The 13,915-nt window shown below is 51.9% G+C and overlaps 1 protein-coding gene across 1 annotated transcript in view; it reads left to right on the plus strand.

Moving 5' to 3' along the window:
* The window catches only part of SGPP2 (sphingosine-1-phosphate phosphatase 2), a 57,617-nt gene extending 44,316 nt beyond the window's left edge, over window positions 1–13,301 (plus strand). The window contains exon 4 of the mRNA XM_004701640.2: window positions 10,730–13,301. Within this exon, the coding sequence (XP_004701697.1) occupies window positions 10,730–11,281 (552 nt within the window). The 3' untranslated portion in view covers window positions 11,282–13,301. The remainder of the gene's footprint in view (window positions 1–10,729) is intronic.
* Window positions 13,302–13,915: the final 614 nt, after the last annotated feature.

A 13,915-nucleotide genomic window follows, 5' to 3' on the forward strand; every position in this document is an offset into this window, starting at 1 on the left:
AACTGGGTCTGTGTTCATGCGTGTTCATGGGAAAGCACCCTAAAACATGCTTCCTTAGGGGGAGGAATAACCATTCCATGCATCACATTTTTAAATGCACGCAGGGCTTCCTGTAAGTCCTCTCGCTTTGTTTGTTTATTTGAACCCATGAAACCTCCGTAACCGTGCACCAGGGGTAATGCGGTGCCCTCGTGCACAGCTGGGTCTCTGTACCCTTGCCTGGAGCCCTCACACATTGCGACAACAAAGCCTTACGCAAGTACCACAAACTTGTACCTCCTTGTAGCTTGAATAGCATTTTTTCATGATAGCAGAGGTCAAGATCTCACGTAGTTTGGCTGTGCTGTCAGGAGGGACCAGTCCCTGGTGAAGGACATCATGCTGGGTGAATCAGAGGGTCAGCAGAAAAGCAGTAGGCCCTCAGTGACATGGATTGACACAGAGGCTGCACAAGTGGAAGGGTGGCCCACGGCCAGGCAGGGCTTCCAACAGTTGCATCAAGAATCACATAGATCAAGAAGGAAATCTATATCAAGAACACAACTGGCCAACTCAGGTCTCTAAGCCTGATACGAGTGCACAAATCCCTCTTCAGACTCACACAGCCACATGCATTGATGCAGACTGCAGGCATGCCATAGGCCACTGTGTGCAACATCACGTGGATCCAAAGTTGCTGGAAAACACAGCAGGGCTCTGGCCGCTCTCCGGGTGGCCAGCAAGTAGGAAAGTGAAGGCAGATAGGGGGAGGTTCGTTGGGCCCTCCTTATGAGAAGGCCACGCCCACGAGGAGGCACCACCAGGCTGTGACCTGACTGACAGGTGGGTACCACCCCTACACGTTCATGTATCCTCAAATTGACATCAACTTTTGTAACTACCACAGGTTGCTAGGAGTCAGCATGGGCTCGATGGCACCTGGCAACCATAGCCACAAAGGTCAGTGCTTCACCTTGGAGATTATGATGCCCAGTGACACACACTGACTGGCACAGAGTGACCATCACCGTGATTGCAATTGTCGTTGGTGTTGGGTGCTGTTGGTCAGTTTGGGCTCGTAGAGGCCCTGTGGACAGCAGAAGGCAAAGATGCCCGGTCCTGTGCCATCCTCACAAGTGCCGTCGTGTTTGAGCCCATGCCTGCAGTCCCTGTATCCTTCTGTCTCGTCCAGGGCCTTCCTCTCTGTCCCGCCCTGTACTTTGCCAGGCATGATGCCTGGCCTCACCCAAACCAGAGCATGGCCGTGGTTGACGTCGGTGTAACTGTCTGCAAAGCAAGAGAGATGTGCGATGAAAACGCCTCACTGACTACCGTGGCCTTGGGTGGACGCAGCCTTCCCCAGCCCCTGACTGGGCCAGGCCTGCTTTGCCTCCCGACCATGAGCACCCAAGTCACCAGATCAACAAGATCTGTCAGCGCTTCGTTCCGGGCCACTCCTGCACCACACAGTGAGACCTGTGAGAGCCGGAGCCGGCCTGTCTGAGAAGCACCAGGCCGACATTTCCCCCCTGTGGGGTTCACAGGAGCCCTGGTGGCACAGTGGCTTCCGTGCTGGGCTGCTACGTTCAACAGCTGCAGTACGAAACCTCCAGCCACCGCAAGGGAGAAAGCGGAGGCTGTCTGATCCTGGAAAGATTCGCAGCCTCAAACCCCCAGGGGCAGTCCAACCCTGCCCTGCAGGGTGTCTGTGAGTCAGCATGGGCTTGACAGCAGTCAGGTTTGAGATTTAATAAAACCAGAGACCATACTCGGTGCCATCGAGCTGATGCTGCCTCGTCACGGGCCTATGGGACAGCTTAAAACTGCCCTGGTGGGTTTCGGGAATATTAACTCTTTGCAGTAGAAAACTTGATCTTTTCCCCCAAGGAGTGGCTGGTGGTTTTGAACTTCTGACAAGGCTTGGAGTTTTAACCATAGAAACACCATCCGGCTGCGCCCTGCCAAATGTTGCAAACCTGTGGCGCCCAGGAGAGCCAGGCGGTCCTGCCGGTTCGGACGTCACAGGTGACTCTGGGGGATGCTCCATTCATGTAATTCTGTTGTTTGTAATCCAGCTGCTTAGGTGCCAAGAAAGCTTGTGCCTAGCTCAGGCCTGCTCCTCTTGGCTGACAAGCCCACAGGGGCCGCTGCCCTGGGGGAGGCGGAGAATCTCTTCCCAGTCTGGTCACAAGACTAGCAGCTGAGTTCTCACGAAGAAGGGGAACAGACTTTTGGGTCCACCTGGACCAGCATATCAGCAAGCTCCCCAGCTGGTTCCACATTCAACCCCGATTAAAACGCCAGGAACCGCCCAGCCTCACCCTCACCCCACCCCCAGCCAGTGAGGTGCCAATGTCAACCCCATCTCCACAAGCAGAAGAGACCCCTTTAACAGTGATGTGGCATTGACCCCAGGCCCCTCGGCCAGCCCAGATGAGAAGTGGCTGAAGTGTGTGACAGTGCCCTTTGTGCCTTTTAGCACGTTGCCCTTCCCTGGACCTGTCATTCTTGCAAGCTGCCCTGCAGTCATTGATGATGATGTTATAACCTGCCCCGGCAGCTTGTTTGATCCATGTCATAATCCTACCGCCCTGCCAAGCATGCCGATTCATCCTTCTCAGACTTGTTCGTGTCAATGAGGACCGTGGGTGGGGACGTTGGGTCTTGTTGAAGGAAGGCCTGCTGTTTGGACTTGTTCGAATCTTTAAAGTCAAGACGCGGAGTGATTGTTGCCTAAACCACGGTGCTTGTGGATTAAGGAGAAATACGCTCAACTCTAAACCGAACTTGCCGCCATCTAGTCGATTCCAGCTCACAGCAAGCCTGTACAGCAGACCGTATCCGAGACTGTAACGGTTTATGGGAGTAGAAAGCCTTATCTTTCTCCCTTGGAGTGGCTAGTGGTTTCAAACTGCTGACCTATCAGTTAGCCATCGAACTGACCACTGTGCTACTAGTGTCCCCTTGAGAAGGACATAGTACACCCAAATATCTTTCGGCCTAACGTTGTATTACACTGGGCTTGCTATTCTAGGAGCCCTGGTGGTGGAGTGGTTAAGCATTGGGCTGCTAACCACAAGGTCAGCAGTTCAAACCCACCCGTTGCTCTACAGGAGAAAGATGGGGCTTTCTACTCATCAAGAGTTACCGTCAGTTTTATCCTTTCCTGTAGGGTCACTGTGAATAGCAATCGGCTTGAAGGGAGTGCTGTGTTTTGGTTTTTTTGTTTTTTTAAATTTTATTTTAATTTTTTTAACATTTTATTAGGGGCTCATACAACTGTTATCCCAATCCATACACACATCAATTGTGTAAAGCGCATTTGTACATCGTTTCTCAAAACATTTTCTCTCCATTTAAACCCCCGACGTTGGGTCCTAATTTTTCCCCTCCCTCCCCGCTCCCCTCTCCCGCATGAACCCTTGATAGTTTATAAATGGGTATTTTGTCATATCTTGCCCTGTCCGACGTCTCCCTTCATCCACTTTTCGGTTGTCTGTCCCCCAGGGAGGAGGTCACACACAGTTCCATGTAATCGGTTCCCTCTTTCTTACCCATTCTCCCTTTAGATTTTTTTTTTTTAAGTTATTCTATCATAATGGAAACTGAAGAGCTGCCCTAGTTTCTTTGTTGACCAGCCAGTGCATTTAAAGAGCACCTGCAAAAGCGGAGACAACCTAAGTCCAACGGTTTCCATGGAGATGACGCACACCCAACCCTGCGTTTCTTTTTCCTGGACATGCACTGACGTGGTGAACTGCTTGCTCCCCCTCATCTGAGGAGCCTGGGTGGTGCTAGTGGCTTGCAGTCAGCAGCTCATCTCAAAGCTGGCAGTTCAGACCCACCCCGAGACCGCGGAAGAGAGGCCTGGCTGACTGCTTTGGTAAAGATTACAGCTAAGGAAACCCGGCAGCCGGCTCTGTGACACATGGGAATCACCCTGAGCCAGAACCAGCTCTCTAGCAGTGGTTCTCCACCTTCCTCATGCGACTCTTTCATACAGGTCCTCATGTGGTGGTGATCCCCCAACCCTAAAATTACTTTCGTTGCTACTTCGTCACTGTCATTTTGCTACTGTGATGAATCGGGTGACCCCTGTGAAAGGGTCGTTTGATCCCCGAAGGGGTTGCTACCCACAAGTTGAGGATTGCTGTTTTAGAGTAAAATTTTCCAAAGGGGAGATCCCAACTCTTACTGTCCAGATGTTGCTAGAGAGTCAAGTCTGACGCAGGGTGGTTCCACAGTCCCGTCATGATAGGGTAATCATCTCTCTTCAAACTCACTGTCACAGAATCAATTCCCACTCACGGCGCTTCTCAGTAGGACAGGGCAGAACCGTCCCTGTGGGTTTCAGACTCTAACTCGTTGCACAAATAAAAAGCCCTGTATTTTGCCCACAGAGCAGATAGTGGTTTCAAACTGTTGACCTTTCAGATCACAGCCCAGCGAGTAACCACGACGCCACCATGGCTTCGTATCTGTGACCTAGTGCCCACCAAAGAACTGCTCCTCTCAGGAGGGCCTGCTGCCCACTCTGACACCACGGGGCAAACTGTATCGGCTCCCTGCTTTCCACGGGTCTGTGAGGACATGGGTGTGCTTCAGTTGGAGATGCACATTGTTGTGGACAGGTGCACTCACTTTGTCCCTCCTCCCCAGATGCTCATGGCATGGCAGATCGGTTTCTCTCTCTGCAATCATATATATTCATATTCGGGAGCAACCATGCCTCCCTTCTGCATTTGGCTTCTGTTGAACCTTATCTAGGTGATCCCCCAAAATCGAAGTCCTGGTGAGCTAGGAGAAGCAGCAGCATCCTGCGTGTGCTAGCCCAGCAACCCCGAATGGTCTCTGATGAAAAACGTAACCTTTGGGCATCCTGGGGGGCTGGTTGGCTTTCCCTTGCTTTTGACGTAAGGGTCGGCTTGCATTCAGAAGGGCCTGAAGCGGGCCTGGCGGTTTGCTGGGCTCTGAGCTTCAGCTCCCTCTGAGAAGACAGCCAAGGGCAAAGACGGCCCTTCACGATCTCAGCAGGGGACCTGGCCAAGGGGAAGATGCCAGAATCAGCGAGTTCTGGGCCTACATAGCTCCAAGATCGGAATGCATTCCTTCCTGACAATTGAATGAAGAGGTCTGTCTGTTCGTTCCCTGCCCACCTCACTTTCTAGCGAGCTGACCTTGTGTTGTGGAGGGCTCTTCAATAGCCTTCTTCAGGGAAGGGATTTGAAGGGAGAATGTAAATTTGTGGCTTATGAGAATGTGATGGGATGTAGCGTCAGGACTCAGATCCTGGGGCTAGGGCTGCTGATGAAAAATCCAGAGATGTTTACCAAAAGGTGGAATGTTTGAGTGAACACGCTGCTTCGAGTGTTTATGTAAGCATTCGCCGAGTCTGGCTGGCGTGGTTGGCATGGCTCTATCATCAGCATTCTTCTCGAAACACTTTAGATTGCTTGTCTCTTCTGACTTCCCCGAATGAGCTAGATCAGAGCTCCAGCTTTTGTCCAAAGACTAAGTTTTATCGTTGAAACTGAGACTAGGTACAACAGTCAAAGGGATGTGCATTTTAAGTTCCCGAAAATGTTAGCTCCCATGTCATGATATTTTTGCCCCCAAATGATTCCCAAGGTGGCCCCAGCCCCTGGGCTGGTCGGTAGGGTTGAAAGGCTCCTTCTGCTTCCAGCGGGACCACCTGGGGAGTAACACCGAGCACTCAGCCCATGTGGGCTTCTTTCCTGTGGTACTTAGCCCGGGGGTAGTCCTGAGGGCCATGCTGATTTATTGTAGAGCGTTGGCATTTGTGACAAGGACAAACTCGCTGCCAGCAAGTCATTGCCTATTCATAGCGACCCCATGGGACAGGGGGGAACAGCCCCTGGGACGGTAATGCCTGCTGAGAAGGAAGAGAACGCCCATCTTTCTCCCAAGGAGTAGCGGGTGGTTTCGAACTGCTGATCTTGCTTCCTCATGACAATGAGCAGCATTGGCTCATTCTTGTTGTGTTTGTCTACTTCAAGCCGTTCTGATTTGGCTTTACCCTCCTGAGATCTTCTCTTTGGTCTATTTGTGTTATATTAATACCAACGAGCGCCGACGGGGGCAAATTTGAGAAAGAACTGCGATGCATAATAAAAGAAAACAGTCCACATCACATCCTGATAGAAGCGGACCAGCCACTGGAAACATTGTCGTTTGTTTCCTTCTGATATTTGCTCCGATGTGCAAGGATACATTGACATACAGGTGGACCCACTCGTTACAGAAGAGCTGGTTTCGTTCTTGTTACAGCTCACCTAGTGCAACCATAGGCAGATACGGTTGTAGAATGCTACCTTTTCAAAGGGGACAGATTTGTGCTGTCTCATTAAGGAAGAATATGGTGCTGTTTGGGGCTCACTTTTGGTATAAACAACATTAAAATGTGCTGGATTTGTAGCCTTCCAGATTTTGGTCCATTTTAGGCTGTGTACTTCGTTCTTTATGTCATTTGTTTGTGTTTTCTGGTTTTTCTGTAGCGGAGCACACATGTATTGAATTTTGGGGCTTACTTGGTATATGTGAAAGTACCCCAGCAGGAACCATCCCTAAATGCAAACATTGGTGCCCACCTTGTTTTTTTTTTTCCTCTTAGAACAAATTCCTAACTGGGGTATGGGGGTGGGGGCAGGGTCTACAATAATTGGGTCTTCGCGTTTGAATTCGGGAGAAAGATGAGGCTTTCTACTCCTGGGACGATTGACAGTCTCAGAAACTCACAGGGCAGATTTGTTCTGTCCTACAGGGTCGTTATGAGTCAGAATTGATTTTTGGTTTAAATGTCTGGAGATAGAGCGCTCCCAAACCACCCCCATGCCGCCATCGCATCAGTGCCGACTCATGGCAACCCCATGGTGGTTTAGAAAGTCAAGCGCTCCCTGCTGACCAAAAGCTTGGCAGTTCAAACCCAGCCAGCTGCTGCTTGGGAGGATGTGGCAGTCTGCGGCTGGAAAGATCGACAGCCTTGGAAACCCTCTATGGCAGGGCTACCCTATCTGATAGGGCTCTGCTGAGCTGGAATTTGACCTGATAGCAATGGGTTTGGTTTGTGCGGCATTTTGTTTTATTTTGGTCTCTCTGACTGTCTTCACTTCTTGTTTCCATCCAAAGCACACGCCTGCTTCCCTTCTCTCCCGCATCCACCTGTTAAAGACCAGCCAAGCCTGTTGCCACTAACTGGAGTCTGTCTCTAGCAGTGCCCTCCCGCCCGCCTCTGTGGCTCCCTCCTGCACTCTTTGCTCTCGTGGGCGACCTGCCCCACCCTGCACGGCCTTCTGCTCTTCCCTGCACCCTTTTCACTCGGCTCCCAGGACCCAGCCAGACACGTGACTCTGTCCTCCCCACGAAACAACCTCCTTGTTTGGGGTTTGGGGAAACCATCTCGGCAGACCCAAATCAAAGATGGAGATGTGATGCAGCGAGCTTCTATCCCACCTGAGAATTCCGTGGTTGAATAAAAAAAACCCTCATGTACAAAAGTATTCTTGAATTTCTCAAGCATTGTAGTCATTGTTTTTAGAAGACATCTGGAAGACTTTATTATAAGAAGCTTATGGCCCCAGAGTAGCAATCATTTCTATTTTCCCGACAGAAACACCTAGAAGGCTTTATTATAATACCCCCTTTGAGAGCTGAAACTCTGACTGTGTGGTCAGAAGGGGTAAAATCTATGCCCACAGCCACGTTGGCTAAGATGATATTTGCCTCAACTGCCGAGGCTCAGGACCAAAGCAGTCTGGTCTCCTGAGGCGCTCACTGGAGAAGAGCAGGATTCTTCATTGACTAGGGCTCTTGGGATCAGGTAGTAGTCATTGGGCTGTTGAATTTGGGCATGCCAGAGTGCCCCTTAGAGACAAGGGGGTGAGACTTCATCTCTCACGTGCTTTGGATGTGTTGTCAGGAGAGACCAGTCCCTGGAGAAGGACATCGTGTTTGGTAAAGGGGAGGGGCAGTGTAAGAGAGGAAAGCTCTCCAGGAGATGGGTTTACACCACGGCTGCAACAGTGGGCACAGTGGGCTCAAACAAAGGTACAGTGGTGAGGATGGCGCAGGACCAGGCTGGTGGGTTGGAACTGCTGACCGTGGCATTAGCAGCCCAGGCCTAACCCACCACTTAGCAGGGCTGCCTAAGATTCACCCGTGTGTGGAACCAAACGGACAACAGTTGGCCCAGGGGTAAAACGGAAGCCTTAGGGCGCCATGAGTTAACCTTCACGAGGGAGGAACACTGAGAAAAGAAAGCATCATCTCTGAACTGTTCACCCAGGAACTATTGAGGGTCACGGGGGCTTCCAAACACTTGTGGGAACATTCCATTTTCTTGGAATTCCATTTTTCCATAGACCTTTCAAAGCCCCCACTTAGGCCTTGCTATATTGTCTCAGTAACAGCCACTGGAATGCACTTTTTAGAAAAAGAAAGTCGAAAGCCAGCGAGGCAATCCAAGGTCAGGGTGCTGTCATGCCGTGCCTGACCATCCAGCACCTGAAGAGGGGGAAGAGGGCATTTCTACCTGTGGCCACACGTGAAGGTTTTGCATTTCCACCCGTAGCCACACGTGAAGGTTTTAACACCACCCGGTGTTAAAATGCAGACTCTGGGGCCGTGCAGGTCAGCATCCGGGAGCAGTCTGTGTGGGTGATTCTCCTGCACCTGACGGCTGCGGAGACTTACCCAGGAGGTAGTGGTCAGTGATTGCTCTGGGGCAGAACTGGCCACAGGAAGTACAAGGAAAGGCTGGCCCTTGGGCAGTCCCGTGGTCCCTCTGCGCTGGGGCTGATGGAGGGAGTCTGTGAGGGAAAGGCGAGGGGGGATGAAGGATGAGTGGAAGGAGTCAGGTTCTGGGGTCTCCGCGCCTAGAGCGTCATCAAACACGACATGGACACTGTGCATTTCCCCGCGCACCTCCAGGTCCATGCTGCACCTCCCCAAAGCTCCGAACTGCCTGCCCTCGAGTGGATGCCGACCCTGTAGGGCAGGGGAGAGCTGCCCCTGTGGGTTTCGGAGACTGTCACTCTTGACCGGAGTAGAAAGCCCATGCAGTTAGTAGTGCAAGCCATAAGGACTACGCCAACAGGGCTCCTTGGTACCCCATCCCTAACAGAAATTCCCCCAAATTTGAAAAGCTAGCGTCCTCTCTTATTGCCGCTGCGTAACATTGTCAGGCCCTGGCTGGTGCAGCATAAGTTAGTGTGCTCAGCGCTGCTAACCACAGCGCTGGAAGTTCGAGGCTACTCAGAGGTACCTCAGCAGAAAGGAATGACGATCTACATCCGGAAACCCTCTGGGACACACTTGTGCTCTGGCATCCTGAGATCACGGGAGTCAGAGCCTACTGGATGGCAGCCAGTTGGTTCCTGGACAGGGAACCACAGGTGTTGGCGGTGTGATCAGGCTCCCCCAGTGGGCACTTGTCCTCCAGCCAGGGTGCCCCCTCAGCCCTGGGCCCTGCCTGTGTGGAAAGGATGGCGGCATCTATTGGAAGACTGTCAACGCCGGTGAGGAAATGCTAAACTAAAGCACTCAGGCTGTGGCTGACCGTGGAAGGAAGCCCAAGATGCACGTGCGAGATCTACACAGGAATTCAACCTCTGGTGCTTTCCCTGCATTCATAACTGAGCGATGAGAACAGACCGGTTCCCACACAGAGTGCAGTGGCGAGATGGCCAGAGGAGAGCCAAATGATCAACTTGACTTGAAGGGTTAAAACCTTGTCACTCGATTCCCCCTCTGATACACGTTGGGCCTGATCTGGTTTTCAACATTTTCTGTGGGCTCTTTTGTTTTATTTTTTTCATACTGGGGTTTAACTCTGATGTGCTTTGTCATTCAGGGTCGCCTTCTTGAATGTTAGTTAGAGGTTGTTCTGTTTTTCAGGATATGAAACCCAGGACTGATGAACCTGTAGAAAGAGCACGTAGAATAAGGGTTCCTGGGGGGCACAGTGGGGGAGGGGTGGTCAAGAGGCCCTGACGAAGGAAGATGTTCTGAAATCGATTGTGGTAGAGGTTGTACAATACTGCTGGATGAATGGTATGATATCTGTATTCGTTCCCAATAAAATTTTTAAAAAACACTTGAAAAATGAGACTGTAGGGACAGTGTTGTCATAGCTACGCATTAAGAAAATGAAATTTGTTCCAAAGGGCAGAACCGAGAGAAAATACACAACCGCGGATAGCTTGGTGATGTCTGTGTGTCTCTGTTGTTATAGTTTTACAAGTTTACCCAACATGCACGATAAAATAAGTTAGACACTATATATATTTTACAATACATCAATTCTGTTTGAGTCAAAACTCTTCCCATCTATAAGTGAACACCCCCTCACCCCTCCCTCACTGCCACCAAGGCGATTCTGATTCATAGCAACCACGTAGGACAGAGAAGATCAGCCCTTGTGGGTGCCCAGGTTCCAACTGTTGACGGCAACAGACGGCCTGTCGTTCTCCCACAGAGCAGGTGGGTTTGAACTGCTGGCCGTTTTGTCGGTTAGCATTCTCACACGACGCCTACGGTGCCACCAAACCAACTCTGACTAGTCACCTCGCAGGACAGCGTAGAACTGTCCCTAGTCTGTAACTCTTTACAGGAGGAGTCAGCCCTGTCTTTCTCCCGAGGAGGGGCTGGTGGCTAGGCAACCACTACACCCCCAGAGCTCCTTCACTGCCCGCCTCTCACACTTACCTTTGTCTTTTCTCTTTCCTTCTCACAGGACGTGGTCGGTGGCGTCCTGATCACGGCACTGTTCATTGCCCTGACCTACCCTGCCTGGACCCTCATTGACCACCTGGACTCGGCCAGCCCCCTCTTCCCCGTGTGCCTCATAATCGTGCTTTTCTTCTTGTGTTACAACTACCCCATGTCTGAATACTACAGCCCCACCAGAGCAGATACCACCACCATCCTCGCTGTCGGGGCCGGAGTGACCACAGGCTGCTGGATCAACCATTTCTTCCAGCTGGTGTCCAAGCCCCCTACCCCACTGCCCATCATTCAGAACATCCCTCTGCTCACCGTGGACGCGCTCACGTTGGGTCTAGTCAAATTTACCGTGGGGATTGTGGTGACCCTTTTCGTCCGCCAACTTGTCCAAAACCTCTCGCTGCAAGTCTTATACTCGTGGTTCCGGGTAGTCATCAGGAACAAGGAGGCCAGGCGGAGACTGGAGATCGAAGTGCCTTACAAGTTTGTTACCTACACGTCTGTTGCCATCTGTGCCACCACGTTCGTGCCGATGCTGCACAGGTTTCTGGGGCTACTGTGAGCCTCAGGGAGCTGGGAAGGAGCCCACATGACATGAGAGCCAAGGCCCAGGAACCGGGCTGGGTGGGCAAGTCTTGACGATGCATTTTTTTTTAAATCGTAAACCTGCGTGTCTGATGCTGATATCTGAGATACATGATACTGCTGTATCCAAGGAACCAAAACCACATGGAGGGACCACTAGTCTGTAAGAGTTGCGATTCCATTGGACCCGAGCAAACGCCACAGTCAAGTTCTTTAGCATCCCCGAAGGTGCCTGTTACACGTGTGTTGGATCTAGTCAAAGGCTGGCAGGAGTTGGGGTACAATTTAGGGTGAGCCACAGGCCCTGGCCCACAGAGACAGATGTGACATGAAGGCTGGTGGGAGAGCAGCCCAACATGTTGTAAAGACTGGAACTTTGGTCCAGCAGAATGGGCGGCATCCCGGAAAACTGCACTCCCCACGCACGGTGACTCAATTGTGATCAAATCAGACCATGCCTGGCAGGTGGCAAGGCCACTCTGCCGCCCGAGGCAGGGCGGTGAGCCCACGGGAAGACCCTTCTCTGTGACAGGTCCTTGCTGCTGTTAGGCATTCCCGCTGATGTTGGCATCTGCTTGGCCTCCTCTGTGTGTTCTGTGGGATTCCGGGCACCATCACCATCCTTGTCTCATTCAGGAAACCAACTGCCTGCTCCCACCTCCTCAGGCAAGTGGGGCCTAGCCTCCATCAACAGTGAGCAACCACAGGGGTACATCTGGGGTTCACTGGATGCCTGGCTCTCTCCTGCCCCAGCCAGACGTGGGGCCAGCCCTAAGTCAGCTTCCTTTGCCACTTCTCAGCTGCCATCAAAGAACAATGGCGTAAATCCTTCCTGGGGCCGGGCAGAAATAGGGCATGCCTCCCTGATAAGGACCTTGACGTGCTCGCCCTGACATTGACTTAGACCCAGACAAAATCACCCCGACGTTGCTCTTTCATTGTTTAATTCCTTCCCGCCAATCTGTTTCTCATCAGCAATCGGGGCTGCCTCCCATACCGGAAGACTTAGAGATCGTTAATTCAGCCTCTCTGGAAAACAAGTCACCCGTTAGACACAGTGATCCCACTAGAGTGAGTGCTCTGCGGGTACCAGACGGGTCCTCCCACCCTCTCCCCCGGCTTCTCCCCTCAGTCCTTAAAAACAAGAAGCAGGTATCATTCGTTTTTTGCTTAAACACTAGTTTAAACACCGTTAGCAAGGCCTCTTTCAAGATACAGCTTCTCAACCACAGAAGCTGTGTTTTGTAACCATCCGCACCCTCCTGTGCACACCTGGGGAGACGTGAGCCCTTCCCTCCCCCTCCAGTGTGTTCAAGCTGAGAGCTGCCCTCTCCTGACTGTTGATGGGGGCTGGGGTGGGAGGGGGTTCAAAAAGTGCATGAGGAAGTCTGCTTACCTTGCAATTCCCTTTCCCCACAAACTTTCTGAAGGCCCCTGTATGCAGCCTTATCATTGGGGTAATCTTGGCCTTTGACATCTCCCTGAGAAGAATCATTTTGAGCAAAAGAGGCATCACCCCCTTAGGACCCTTTTCATCGTGATAGCAGGATAGCAGGAAGGCTGGGACCCGCGTGACCTACCACTGGGCTGTTTTTAGGCTGTTTTATATCAAATTCTGGCCGAGATCTGTAGCATGATGGTGGAGGAGGAAGACCCCCTGCTGTCAGGCAAGCCCTTCCTAGAGCTGCTCCTCTTGGGTGATGATTTCAATCTCTGTTACCCCACCTGCCAAACCAGAGAGCAGGACACTGGGCAATATTTATACAAAATGATCGCAGTTGATTTGACCGAAGCCCACTGAAAAATGCAGCGGCATCCCCCGCGGTACCTTTTGAGAAGACGAACTGGCGTGACCCCCGTCGAAGAGGTTGCTGATGCGCACGGATCCTTCCTGCGGCCCTTGTTTTGGTTCTAAGCCCCAGCAATGTCTCTGTGTGTGCGACTCTCGACCCTGAGACTGGCAGTGTGAGCAATAGCACAATAAAGAGTGATCCAAAGGTCTGCTGGTCCTGAGTCACTTCTTCAAGGTCTCATCCCAACAAGGAGAACATGTATGGGGTAGATGTACCCTGGGAAATCCAAGTTCAGGTTTTGTTTTTAAACCCTGCTGTTGCTCTGTAGTTGGGCGTCAGCAGACAGCCATCCCCAGAGCCATCTCTTGCTTGGTCAATGGGCTTCCACTCATCTCTCCCAAGGCACTTCATTCTCTTGTGCCCAGGCGCTCCCTGGCAGGGGGCTTGGGCTCCATGCAGGAAATGGGATTTTCTCTCTGGGGAAAGACTGCCCCCTGCTGCTCCGGCTGCTCTCTTGAGCGGGAGTCGGGGACATCATGGCCCCCAGCCTGAGGGATGGGCCCGGTACCAAGTGAGGGCCCTTGGTCGGGCCAACCCTGGGTTGGGAAGCTGTGACACTAAAACTCCCCCCAAAAAAGTGCCTCTTTCCCCCCAGATAACTCTCCCGTGATACATTTTCGCCTCCCCTCCACACCTTTTTGCTGAAGTGCCTCGTGCCAATTTTGTCCTCCCACGTCGCTGCCTGCCTGCAGTGGGCCTGCGGATGAAGATGTAATGCCAAAGCACACAGACTCAACCCAGTAGCTTCTCTGAGGAGG

The sequence above is a fragment of the Echinops telfairi genome, unplaced genomic scaffold, assembly GCF_000313985.2.
Source record: "Echinops telfairi isolate 266 unplaced genomic scaffold, ASM31398v2 ScPeMD7_3;HRSCAF=10, whole genome shotgun sequence".
NCBI lineage: Eukaryota > Metazoa > Chordata > Mammalia > Afrosoricida > Tenrecidae > Echinops > Echinops telfairi.